We start from the raw sequence: 12343 nt of genomic DNA, 5'->3' as shown, positions 1-12343 counted from the left end.
GTTCCCGGCGGGGCGGAGCCGGCCCCGGGCAGCGCGGAGGAGGTAGGTGCGGGCCCGGCCCGGCTCCCCCCCCAGCCCCCCCCCCGCGCACCTCGGCCCTGCCGCCGCCTCCCCGGGGCCGCGCTTCTCCCCCCCTCCCCCCCCCCCGGGCGATGCGGGCGGGAGGCGGTGCCCGCGGCCCCCCGGTGCGCGCTGCCGGCCCCCGGCTGCCGGCCGCCGCCGCCGTGTTTGCGTAGGGTCGCCCTTAGTCGTGGCTCGCAGCGGGGGCGATGCTTCGGCTGCGCTTGGTGACGTGGGACGTGAAGGACACGCTGCTGCGGCTCCGGCAGCCCGTGGGGCAGAGTTACTGCGCCGAGGCCCGGGCTCACGGCGTGCGGCTGCAGCCCGAGGCGCTCGGCGAGGCGTTCCGGGAGGCGTACGGCGCCCAGAGCAGGCGCTTCCCCAACTACGGCCAGGGCCAGGGCCTGAGCTCCAAGCGCTGGTGGCTGGACGTGGTGAAACAAACCTTCAGGCTCGCGGGCGTGCACGAAGACCGAGTCCTCTCGCTGATGGCCGAAAACCTTTACCGGGACTTCTGCAGCGCGCGCAACTGGGAGCTGCTGCCGGGAGCCAGCGAGACCTTGAGCCGGTGCCGCCGGCGCGGCTTGCGCATGGGGGTGGTCTCCAACTTCGACAACCGGCTCGAAGACATCCTGGCACAGTGCGACCTGCGGCGCCACTTTGAGTTCGTGCTCACCTCGGAGGCCGCGGGCTTCACCAAGCCAGACGGGAGGATCTTTGAGCAAGCCCTGCGCCTCGCCGGGGTCCTGCCCGAGCAGGCGGCTCACATCGGGGACGACTACGCCAGGGACTACAGGGCCGCCCGAGAGGTGGGCATGCACAGCTTTCTGCTCCGCACCGCCGGGCAGGGTGGGCAGCCAGAGGTGCCCCCGGGGCACGTCCTGCCCACGCTGAGCCACCTGCTGGCCCTCATCGAGAAGGGGTAGCTGCAACAGCTGCGTTTTGGGGAAGGACCGGTGCTGCTGCTGAGTAGTGAACCACTCATAGCTGTGATTTCTTGCTGCAGTTTGGGACAAGGAAAAGAAACAAACACTTCTGAGTGCAGGGAGAAGCATTGCCCACAGAGCAATAGTGTCGTTAATACAATAAAGTATACTTGGCACGCTCAGCACTCCTGCTGCGTTCTTTCAAAATGCTGTATGGGAGAGGGTCAGTGGTGGTGTCTTCCCCTGCTGGAGCTGGGGACTGGACTGGGAGCAGCACAGGATGCATTTCACCCAGAGTCCTTCATCTCTACACTCCAGAAAGCCAATTCTGTCTAGAGGGATGGAGGCAGACATCAACATTTATCCCTCCCAGTCATCCCCTGCTCACGCAGAGCTGTGGCCGCTCCTGTCCTGGTGACAGGCAGCCAGCAGAGTCCACCCAGAGGACACTGTGACCCTCCACACCCCGGTGGCCCTCAGGTTTGCCACCTCACCAGCACCTCCCTCCCCTGGAACCATGGCAGAAGGCAGTCACAGCCCTCCTGCAGGCAAAGCACTCTGGAGTTGGGGATGTCTCCTCAGTCTAATGTATTGCCAAAAAAAAAAAAAAACTTTTAATTATTAATTTGGACATTGAGAAATAGATGACAAATTCTAAACACCAAGAAAACATCTTCCTTCCCCTTCACCCAACAGCGGCGTCAGTCCAGCACCTCTCTCCCCTCCTAATGGCAACCACCCGTTTTCACTGCGTTACACACAGCCTTCCCCACCCCTGTGGTGAGCAACAAGCAGCTCAGTTTTTTTATACTCCTCTGCTCTGGCATGGGAACCTCCATGGGCCACAGTCCTCTTGGGGTGTCTCTGCTCCCATGTGGGTCCCCCATGGGTGACAGCCCCACCTGGTGGCATCCTTCCTGCAGCACGGAGCGCCTCCTTCCAAGTGTGTCCCCAACAGTGTCCCTTGCTATGTGCCTCCTCCCTGTTGTTTCTTCATACTTACCTTATTTCCCTGATTTTCATTTTTATTTTTTAACCCCACCATCAAATTTAAACCTTTACAAAAGGTTTTTCATTCCTGCAGCATGAATTGCCCCCTGCCTGTGCTCCTCCCCCTGCCAGGGTTGGAAAGAAGACCTTGTTCTGCAGAGGAATTAAATGATTCACCTGAAAAGGGCTGGCAGAGCCAGGCGTTACGCTGACCCCATGCTGCAGCACAGCTGTTTTCACAATTTGGCTCTCCCCCACTTGCACTCCTAGCTCCACACCGAGCAAAATGCAGTGTTGGGACCAAGGTCCCCCCCTAATGAGCTGGGCTCAGCAGTAACCACTGCTGCAGAGCAGGAGCTCTGCACCACCCAGCTCCTCTCCCAGCCCGGCAGCCCAGCCAGCAGCACTGAAGCTAAGGGGAGATCACAAAAGCCTTTGGCCCAAGCAGTGCCGTCAGCAGCACGTTACAGCGGCAGCGCAGTCTGCTCCCAGCACAGGGGGGTTGTGGCTGAGCTGCAACGCTCAGGGCCGTCGGCTCACACACCTGCACGCACCAGTGGCATCCCCCAGGGCTCGGGAAGGCTGGCACTGTGTGGAGAGGACACAGGGACCGATGCTCGTTTTCCCCAAAGGTCCCTGCTACAGGGTAATAGTGGGGTCCCGGAGGGCACGCATCAGGTGTGGGGTAGCCTCGAGGAGGAGGAAAGCTGTTGTAAAACAAGAGAACAGAGAGGTTGAAGGCAGGTCTTTTCTGACCACTGTACGCGAGCTGGTAGCCCAGCCTGGGCACCTCTCACCACATGAAGGCACTGTGTGTTGCATATACCATCCCTGCACATACAATCATCTATTCATGCCCCGCCAGCGAGCGCAACGCTTCGCTCACTGGACGAGCGAGATGCTGTGGTGCGCCACCGCAAAGACGGGATAGAGCGGTGCCGCAAAGGTCTCCCTGTGGGAGAAGAGGATGGCACAGGAGTCGGGGTCGTAGAAGAGCACCTCCCCTCCTGCAAAGTCAACCAGCACGCCGATCTCGGCCGGGGACTTGATCAGCTCCACAGGCTGGGGCTGACCTGCGTGCAAGAACCTGAACTCCTTGTCGTAGCGCGAGAAAACCCAGGAGGCAGCGTTGAAGCCCAGGCGGACCTCGTTGCCAGACCCCTTCCGCGGCAGCGAGCCGTAGCAAACCCCCAGCTTGTAGGCGCAGCTCTTCTCCACGCTGATCTTCCACGCGTGGAGCCCTGTCTGGAAAGCTGCGGTAGCCAAAGCGTTGGGCCAGTGGTCAAATCGGTCGGGGCAGTCCAAGTCCAGCTTTGCTTTCTTGGGGCTGAAGGTCAGGGTTTTCTTGTCTTCCGACAGGCTCAGGTGGGGGCTGACAGTTTTCTCGTCAATGTGAATTTCTTGAGAGCCTGGGAGAGAAGCGAGCAGTGAGCACAGAGCGGGCTGCCCCTGCCCGAACCCCCCAGAGCAGTCACAGCCAGAGCCATCAGCATCGCCCCTGCAGATCCATCTGCTCCCGCAGGGTGACACGGTGACAAGGACAGCACTCATACTGCCACTTCTCGTGGCCTGGGAAAGGATGGAAGGAGCCAGCTGGGAGCCAGGGACCAAACCCAGAGAGGAATTAGCACTCGTTAAACCCAACAAACATGCCCGAGGCAACAGCCTGGTGGCCCTGCCCCATCCGGCCAGGCTGCCAAAGCCACCTCTGTGGCTCTGCCGCGTTCAGATTTCCCCAGCTGCCTCTCCATCCATGCGCTAAATGTTTCGCAGTCGCACACATTTCTCTTATCCTGTCACAAAAGACAATTCAGCAGCGTGGCCAAGCCGTGGTTTGGGTCATCCCAACGAAGAACAGTGATCCGAGCAGAGGCTGGGAGCAGTTTCCACGCGTGGCAAGGGGCAACCCAAACCTCAGCCCTGTTCCCTGCAGTGCCCCTGCCCGGGTGCTGAGTGGGGGCCGGCTCCTCCCCGAGCCAGGTGCGTCAGGGCCGCCTGCTGCCTGGGAAAACTTGCAAAGCCAGTACCACAGGAACAAGGAGGGCTGGGCTGGGAAATCCCTTCCCTCCTCCAAAGCACACTCAGCCCAAGCTGTTCATCCACCCAGCACTGCCCGTCGGCCCTAACTGCGTTCGGAGCAGCCTCAGGAAGAGGCACCAGGCATTAGAGATGAGCCGGGCTGCGACTTGCCTCAGTTTTGCTGTGACGCGAGGACAGGTCCTTAATTCACAGGACAAAAGCAGCGATTCGCACCCTCAGGGTCAGCACCCAGCACCACTCGCCCTGCCTGGGCCACACGCTTCCCCCTGCGCCACCCCTCCCCACAGGACGCGCAGCAGTCTGCGAGCAGGGTGTGAGCACTGAACAACTGCTCCAATATCCCCCCTGCCCCATAAAATCCCGAAGCAAAGGGAAAAGGCTGATGCCCAGGCGACTCACCCCTGCCCACTCCCAGGGAGATGGAGTTTCTCTGCAGATGCCCCTCCTCGCCCTGCCTTCCCCACCCTCACTCATTCGTTTTTATGTCCTCAACTGCCACAGAAGCAGGGCTGGAGCCGGTGAGTCATTCGCCCTCCCAACCGTCCCGCTGGGTTGGGCTGCAGGAAGATCTCGACCACGCGAAGCCCGTTCCTGCCGTTTCCTCATCACCCTCTGCCTGGCGCTCAGCAGCCGGCAGGATGAGGCCCTCAGAGACCCAAACCACCGGGCTGCACCCTGAACGCGGCCGTCCCTGAGCCCAACCTGCACACCAGGGACGTGCCACGCACCCGCAATGTGAGAGGCCTGCCCCTTAGGCGGGAGCTATCGCAGGTAATGGGGAGCAGGAAGAGGAGCTAAGGCAGCACCCCCTCCAGCTGAAGCACACAGCCTCGCTTGCTCACGGCCTGTTCCTCCGAGTGCCAGCCAAACGCTTTGCAGCACGCCTGCCCGCCACCCTGCGCTCAGCGCAGGTTTCCGCAGCTCACGCTGTGCCCGCGTTGCCTGCTCGAAGGCTGGCTTTCCAGGAAGCCAGGCGCTGCTGCGAATTCACAGAAAAGGGAGCAGCACCAAACTTCAGCTCCCGCTGAGAGAAGGGCACTAAACCTGGTGCTGTGCAACGCGCATCCATCCTCGTACAGCGTTGCCTTCTGGTGCTCATCCACCCAGGGCAGGGCTGCCCTGATCACACCCGCGTAGCTTCGCTGCAGAGACGTGGTTCCAGAGGAGCACCTGAGGGAGGGGAAGCGCTGGCCTAGCAGCAGAATAATTCAGATCAGTGAATTTTCCTCCTTCAAAGTGTTTTGTCACTATTAAAACTGCCCTCTGGATACTCCTGCATATTCTGACAAACAACTCCCCCAGGAAGTCATCTCACCTCAAAATCTACTTTCTTTGTGTCACTCCCTCAGCACGGTACCCTCAGAGTGGCCTTGCCACTTCTCAGAAGCGATGGACACTGAGTAGGTAAGTTCACGTCTGTTAAGTAGTTACGTGTTAGTTGCAGCACATTTTACTGCGTTTAAAAATCAGAATTCCTATTTCCAAACTCACCCACCTGGAACCCAAACCCTTGTGCCCAGATGCAGGCAGCACGATGAACGCAGAGCCCCCAGGCCGCAGAACGTCACCGCACAAGAGCCCAGCACCTCAGCCAGCAGGACGGCTGCAGCCTGCGAGTTCTGAAGGCAGAGAGGGGCGAGATGTCTCACCTCCGAAGGGCTCGCTGCTCGTGGCCGGCCTCACCATTCAGTGCCTGCCGCGGAAGGACCGGGGCTGCTGGCTGTGAGCCCAGACCCCTCCTCAAACAGTGCCAGGGGCTTTATGTGAGCTCCACGTTGAAGGCAGAAGCTGCCAAGCCCAAACGTCAGCGATAAAGGCCTGGCTGCCACGTGAAGGCATCAAAGGACTCGCTTTTATTTCTGAAAAAGTGAAATGGAGGTTCTGGTACCTTCTGGGTCCCGAGCTTTTGAGAGCCTACAGGGACAAACTGCCAAGGCTTGGGATTAACCTTTTTAAAGCAGATAAACAGGATGGTCACTAATTCAACTGTCTCTGGGAGGAGGGAGCACTAAGTAAAACGTAACATTACGGTGTCTTCATGAAAGCTAGGACCACCGCAGTTAATGTTAAATTTTTAAGGCTATGTCCTGGGTGGACTATGGACTAGCGAGACAGCAACAATAAGGCAGACACCCTCAACATATGACAGTGACTTGTTACACCTAACCACGCAAAAAAAAAGGCATCAGAGTGAAATTTCCATGTAATAAGTGCACCAACAGTGCACCCGCTGCTAGGACCTAGTGACTTTAGGTCACTACATCTGACAAGGACATTACTGGGAAAGGAATCCATAACAAAATCACGTCACAACAAAGGGGTTAGGGGAAGGTTCCCTGCTTCCCTTGACAGCTCTGAACATCTGCTGAGAACCTGCTTAGCTTTGGCAATGTACAGCTGCAGGATTTTGCATGAATGCCAGTAATCAAAGACTCAAAACAGCAAACTGAATTAACTGCAAAGGGAGAACACCACCAGAGTTTGCAGTGGAAGAAAAATGCTGGCATTGTCTGGTGTGCACAGATTCCCAAGCCAATACTTAAAAACCCTAGAGCAATACCAGTCAGAAGCACACACATTTAAAGGGACCTGAAAAGAGGGAAAAACTGGGAACCACTCATTGATGTCAAGGGCAAGGTCAGGAAAAAATCAAAAGTTATCACTTAAGCTTTGGGAAGATCACCCAAAGGATTGCTGACGGGGAGACACATGGGACAAAACTGTTCACATTCTGAAGGCTGTCACCTCCTTTGAGGAACAAAAAAAAACAAACATTTGAAACGCTCTACTGATGTCCTGTAAATAATACTAGAAGCAAACATTTCACAATCAGCAATTCAAGCAGATCGCTGATGAAGAAGACTGTCTCTGACTGCTCAGAGCTGGCAGTACCTTGGTAAAACCGTACGCAGAGCACATCACTGGCCTGGCAATCGCCTCTGACGCCACGTCGGCTGTACAGCGAGAGCTGAGCCAGACCACAGACCCCAAACGTTCCTAGCAAACCACCAGCTTGTGCACAGCCACAGGGTCTGCTTATGATCAGAAAGCTACTGCATTTGCTCTATTCTCGCTCCTGCATGTTATAGAGTGCCTTACAAACACCGCACAGGTGATTTCAACCCCTTTTAAAACCACCAGTAGGGCAATGCTGAAAGCAGTAAAGGCCAAGTTCCTTATGGCAGCAGGAGTTTAACTGGTGTCACCAAGTGATCCAGGAAAATGGGAAACGAAACCAAGTGAGGTTGTGCAATGGAGACGATAAAAGACATGGTCTTTTCAAACTCCACTACTCCTCTTCGCCACCAGCAGCTGCTCTGAGCCACTGTCCCCCTCTCCTGAACCCCCTACAGCTGCTGCTGCTGCCCACCTGGCTGGGGAGCGCCAAGCAACCTGCAGGGCCTGGGTCAGCAGAGGGGGCAGGAGGCACCAGGTCCTCCACCTGCCAGGGCAGGACGCAGCATCAGGATGTTTCTACAGGCAAAAATCGAATGAGCTTGCAGAAATCCAGATCTCCAGAGAGGATGAGACCTGAGCAAGACACTGACCTGTGATGCAGGAGAGAACAGCAGAGGCCCACAGCCGGTGCAGCAGTGGACTCTGAACGCACTGCTGATTAAAGTTTAACTTCGCAGACTCCTGCGGCTCCAAGATTCCCTCCGCCACCTCTGTCCTAGCAAAGAAACGCAAGAGTTATTTTGAAGTCTAGTGCTTAATTGACAGTCTGAGAGGTCTTTACAGAGATCACTGGGAAGCAGTTCAGAAATATGAGCTGGAGCAGTTGCAAGGGCGGCACTTGCTGCAGAGAAACTACAGTGGGGGTTTCTAGACAAGCTCTCCTCCTCAGCGATACTTTCGGTTGGCTTTGATCACAGTCCCTTCTGAAAGGACTTCAGTGTTTTAAAACACAGCACCATTAGCCTGAGTCAACAGCTTCCTCGCTCAGCACACACAGATTAAATGCCTCTGAGACCGGCCATCGAGATACAAGAGGAAAATAATGAACAGGCTGTAGGGAGGGAATCAGGTTTCCCTGTGAGTTTTTTTGTGGACAAAGCCTGACTGTTAGAGCAGAGCGAGGCGGGACTCCAGAATTCACGCACCGTATCAAGGAGGTTAAGGATCTGCTGGGTTCCTGTGGCTTCCAGCACCACATGAATTCATGTTTGCGAGCGAAGGCTGAGGCTCTGGCACTGGCTGCCAGTGATGTGCTGCAGCAGGTTTATTGTTCTCTACAGGCCGGCTCCAGGCAGAAATACTCCCGGAGCACGCCAGCTCTTCGGGTGGACAACCCAATCCTACCTCCTGCCACCAGGCCAGGGACCGGCTTGCTCCATCTCGCTAGGAGCCCCGTGTTGTTTGCTGAGGAGCTGGAGGTCTCCTGTGAGCAAGTGCCAGGGCATCTGCCGGTGCCTCTGGAGAGCCATCGCACATCCTGGTCTCCAGCGTTTCTGGTGCAGTGCAGCATGTGAAGCAAAGACCAGAGGACACGTTGGCATCTCTGTGCTCTGTCCTTGTCCTCAGCAAAAGCAGCACAAGGGAGGAAAGAGCGGGTGTCACCGCTGGCAGAGCTATGGCACGCTGCTCACACCGGGAACGCAGAAGGTGCAGGCAAGCTTGGAGAAGGGGTGAGGAAAAGGCCCAGGAGCGGCCAGGTACTAACCTCTCGAAGATCTCTTTTTCTGCACGCTGGGGACAAGGAGAGAGAGAGTCAACACAGCTGAAGTTAATTAACCCCACAGATTAATCCCAAACACAGGCTGGGACATAGCAAACCTGGGCCCCAGGGAGCACCATTCTCCTTCCTGACCCACATAAAACACCCCTCACCCCAGCCCTGACCTCAGGGAGTGTCCAATATCCATTTTCTTTGGCTGCAGCACTTTTCACTCCTTGACTCAGAAAATGAGTGGGAATGGCTGACAGTGATGCACCTTCCCTCTATCTACAGCTCTGTTCTGCTGAGCCAGGGACTGGGCAGGTGACGGAGGCTCCAGTGGGGCGTGGGAGCTTCCAGACAGCCTGCCCTGGCTCTGCTGAGCGTGCAGGCTGCGGTGAGCAGAAGATTGAACGCAGCTGGTTTATCTGGTGCAAGGGAAACACAGGGGAGACCTATGACAGGTAGAAGGTCCCTGGAACCACAAAGAACCAGATCAGACCCCGGACCCTTTGGTATACACCAGGCTGTCTGCATCTGGGAGACTCTTAGTGCTGTGCCCTGCCCCAGGTGTGAAAACCCCAGCCCCACCTGTGTGTCAGGCTCTCTTCTGCATCCCTCCCTCCTCCCCACCCTGCTGGGGCACTGCAAGAACATCCAGTGCTTGCAGCCAACAACCCTGAAAGCTTTCAGTAGATGGCAAAAGTGCAGCAAGGGATAGAGAACCAAAGCCAAGACACAAGTAACCTTGTGAGCCATCCCACTTGTTTCTACACCTGCTGACAATGGTCCATTCCCCAGGTTCAGCCCAAATATCAGAGGAGAAGAATTTTTGAGCCCTGCTAAAACAGAGAGCTGCAGGGCACGCTACGTGCCTTTTCATTTTCCTGTGAGATGACACGTATCTACTCCTGATGGACACAACTGCCAACACCAATAACCCAAGGTGGAGAATGTATTAGCTCTATTTCCCCTCCATTTTGTGGTAAAAGGAGAAAGAAGAAGGCCTCATGATTTTCTCCCATCGATACCTGATGGACCTTGCGTTCCAGCCTCCACCGTCGACAGTGAGGCCACAACGCAGCCACCAGATGCCGAGGCAGGACAGACATCGTGTTTACCACTGAAGGGACAGTCATCTACCTTCTGTCCCCGGATCAGTTCTGTCTTCCAGGCAGAACTTCTGCCACCCTCTTCGCAAAGTTAGATGTGAAAAGCAGCAGCTAAGAGCAAGGAGGAGGAGGTAAAATGCCTGCCTGCTTGCATCTAACCTGAGAGGAGTCACCTAGTAAAGCACGACAACTTAATAGCCAGAAAAGCAACCGAGCAAAGGCAAGCACAGGCTGCTTTGTATGATAAATACCCCACACAGAGGTATGCCAGACAACAGGTCGGGCTTTGAAGAAGAGCTGCAGGAGCTCCCAAGGATCACATTTTTATTAAAACTAGACAGAACACTAGAAAGCTGATGGCCCAGTCTAACTGCTCCGGCTGTCCTGGCTGTCAAGCCTGGAAGGCACCTGAGTGGGCAGCATCAAGCCAATAGCTTGGAGATCCAAGCCTTAATGGTCCTGACAGCTAAACCTTGCTGCAAAGGTGGGGGAAAAAAAAAACTCAAAGCAGAGGTGAAACCAGGCAGAGCAGACACTCAGGAACCACTAAGAAAACAAGGGGGCTTCTCTTGAACAGTTGAAAAAGCTTCTTTGAGCTAGACCTGCATACGTAGGTCCTGCCCAATCCCATCTCCTGCTGTCACTGCAGCAAGCTACTGAACACCGTATTTAAGTCTCACAATACCCAGGTCATTGTCTAGGTCGTTTCTGGGCTGACGGACCTGTCCCTCGGTATGAGAAGGGGTACTCACCACCAAGCCCTGGTCATCCAGGTTGGTGATCATGTCCACCAGGTAGGTTCGGAGGGCATCCAGCTTCTGCAGAGCCTCAGTCCAGTGCGCCTGCTGAGTCAGGATGCTCTGGTGCACCCGCTCCTCCTCTGCGTGCACGTTCTCCAGCAACCGCTGTTCTTCATTTTCACACACCTTCCCTACAAACATCAGCCTCTGGATGACCAACTCCCGTGCCCCATTGGCCGCAGTCTGCCAGAGCAAGGAGAGAGGAGAAATATCAGTCTTGCTTCAACCCAAACGAGCACCAACAGCTTCCGCCAGCTTTCTGTAGGCTCAGCTTTTAAGATTACCCTGTTAATGAGCCCAAGCCACAGTAACCATCGTGATGCAAACAGAGGTGAATGGGATAACCAGGCCCAAACCTGCTGACTGCCTCCAGGCCCAACCAGCCACCAGAGTAAATGTGCAGTAACCACTAATCACTGTGGCATGTAATGACAACCTCTGCCAGGGACCAAAGTGCCATCCCTCCTCTGAACTTCCAGGACTCACTACTAGCAAGAAACAGGAGCTGACCACGAGAACTGTCTTTGTCCTCAGTGACAGCGAGGCACAAACAGAAACAGGGCTCTGAGACACCGGTCCTAGTTCAATGTGAGACGGCAGCACACCAGCACAAATACATTTCTTCTATTTTTTTGGCAAATGAAGAAGGAATCGCCGGCGCGTACTGGCTTTTTTAAAACTTCAAATAACAGAAACAGATCTTGAAGCCTGCAAAATTACCCCAGGCGGGAGCGCAGACCAGAGGCGCATTCAGCAGTGCTATCTCAGCACTGCCCAAAGGGAAGGCATTCGCGGAGCAGACACGACGTGGGGCACTGCGATGGAAAGTGCTCGGCGACACGGCGCAGCTCCCCGGAAAAGACGGCCTGAGCCACTGGGCGGGCACACACCCGCACCACCTTTCCGTGCCTGGACAGCCAGCACGCTCGTGCCGCCCGCTCCACACACGCCGCGGCGCTCGGCCTCCACGTGCAGCAGTGAAGCAGCTGTAAGAGGAGGAGGAGGAGAAGCCCCAGGAGCAGAGGAGCCCCCCGGGGACCACCGCGCCGGAGCGAAGGGAAGGGAAGAGAAGGGATTTACCAGGACGCTCTGGCTCTTGGCGGGCAGCACCTCGGCCATGTGCTTGGCGATGGCAGCGCTCTGCAGCTGCAGCCGCTCGCACTGGTCCACGAGTTTGTTCTGAAACACAGAGCCACGGGCTGTGCTCGGGGCCGGCCACCACCCCCCGCACCCCCACGCCCCCGGCACCCCCACACCCTGCCAGGGTCCCCGCACCCCTCCCGGGCCCCCCGCACCCCGCCGGAGCCCCCGCGGCCGACCCCGGGCAGCGCCGGGGTGGGACCGGATCCCCCCGGGCCTCGGCCGGGCCCAGGCCGGAGCCGCGGCGCCCCGGGCCCCGCTCGCCGCCTGTCCGCGGGGCCCGGCACTGCAGCTCGGCGGGGCCGTGCCGAGCCCTGACCCGAGCCGAGCCCTGACCCGAGCCGAGCCGTGCCCCCGGCGCTTACCCGCAGCTCCGCCGCCCTCTCGGCCGGCGCCCCCCCGGCCCGCTGGGCCATGCTGCGCGGCTGCGGCCGCCGCCGGCACCTGCGGCAGGTGCGGGGGGCGGGAGGCCGCGGGGCCGGGCCGGGGCGGGCGCTGCCGATCCCGACCCCGCCCGGCCCGGCCCCTCCCGGCCCGGCGCGGCCCCGGGGGGGTGACCCCGAGCTCCCAGCGCAGCCCCCCCGGGCCCGGCCCGCGGCGGGGCGCGGCCCCACGGCC

At 57.6% G+C, this 12343-nt stretch overlaps 2 protein-coding genes across 6 annotated transcripts; one reads left to right on the top strand and one right to left on the bottom strand.

Annotated features, from left to right (window-relative positions):
* The first annotated feature begins 263 nt into the window (after nucleotides 1–263).
* HDHD3 (haloacid dehalogenase like hydrolase domain containing 3) lies at nucleotides 264–1171 on the top strand. Its single transcript, XM_080561540.1, has one exon. It carries the CDS (start codon nucleotides 270–272, stop codon nucleotides 984–986), a length of 717 nt encoding a protein of 238 aa, XP_080417666.1. The 5' UTR covers nucleotides 264–269; the 3' UTR covers nucleotides 987–1171.
* A 404-nt stretch (nucleotides 1172–1575) lies between these two features.
* On the bottom strand, nucleotides 1576–12297 carry BSPRY (B-box and SPRY domain containing). 5 transcript variants are annotated; one of them, XM_080561534.1, is made up of 8 exons: nucleotides 12091–12215; nucleotides 11666–11764; nucleotides 10538–10768; nucleotides 8680–8705; nucleotides 8319–8535; nucleotides 8120–8227; nucleotides 7565–7689; nucleotides 1576–3385 (listed from the first exon to the last, which is right to left on the bottom strand). In XM_080561534.1, exons 3-8 carry the CDS (start codon nucleotides 10552–10554, stop codon nucleotides 2859–2861), a joined length of 1020 nt encoding a protein of 339 aa, XP_080417660.1. In that variant the 5' UTR covers nucleotides 10555–10768; nucleotides 11666–11764; nucleotides 12091–12215; the 3' UTR covers nucleotides 1576–2858. The 5 variants fall into 5 exon arrangements, with proteins under 5 accessions (XP_080417660.1, XP_080417657.1, XP_080417661.1 ...); XM_080561531.1 differs by lacking the exon at nucleotides 8120–8227 and having other exon boundaries at nucleotides 7565–7684; nucleotides 8319–8467; nucleotides 12091–12297; XM_080561535.1 differs by lacking the exon at nucleotides 8120–8227.
* Nucleotides 12298–12343: the final 46 nt, after the last annotated feature.

Source organism: Anser brachyrhynchus (assembly GCF_964034855.1).
Source record: "Anser brachyrhynchus genome assembly, chromosome: 19".
Lineage (NCBI taxonomy): Eukaryota > Metazoa > Chordata > Aves > Anseriformes > Anatidae > Anser > Anser brachyrhynchus.
The sequence above is the reverse complement of the archived record's forward strand: the minus strand, read 5'-3'. Positions and strand labels throughout refer to the sequence as shown.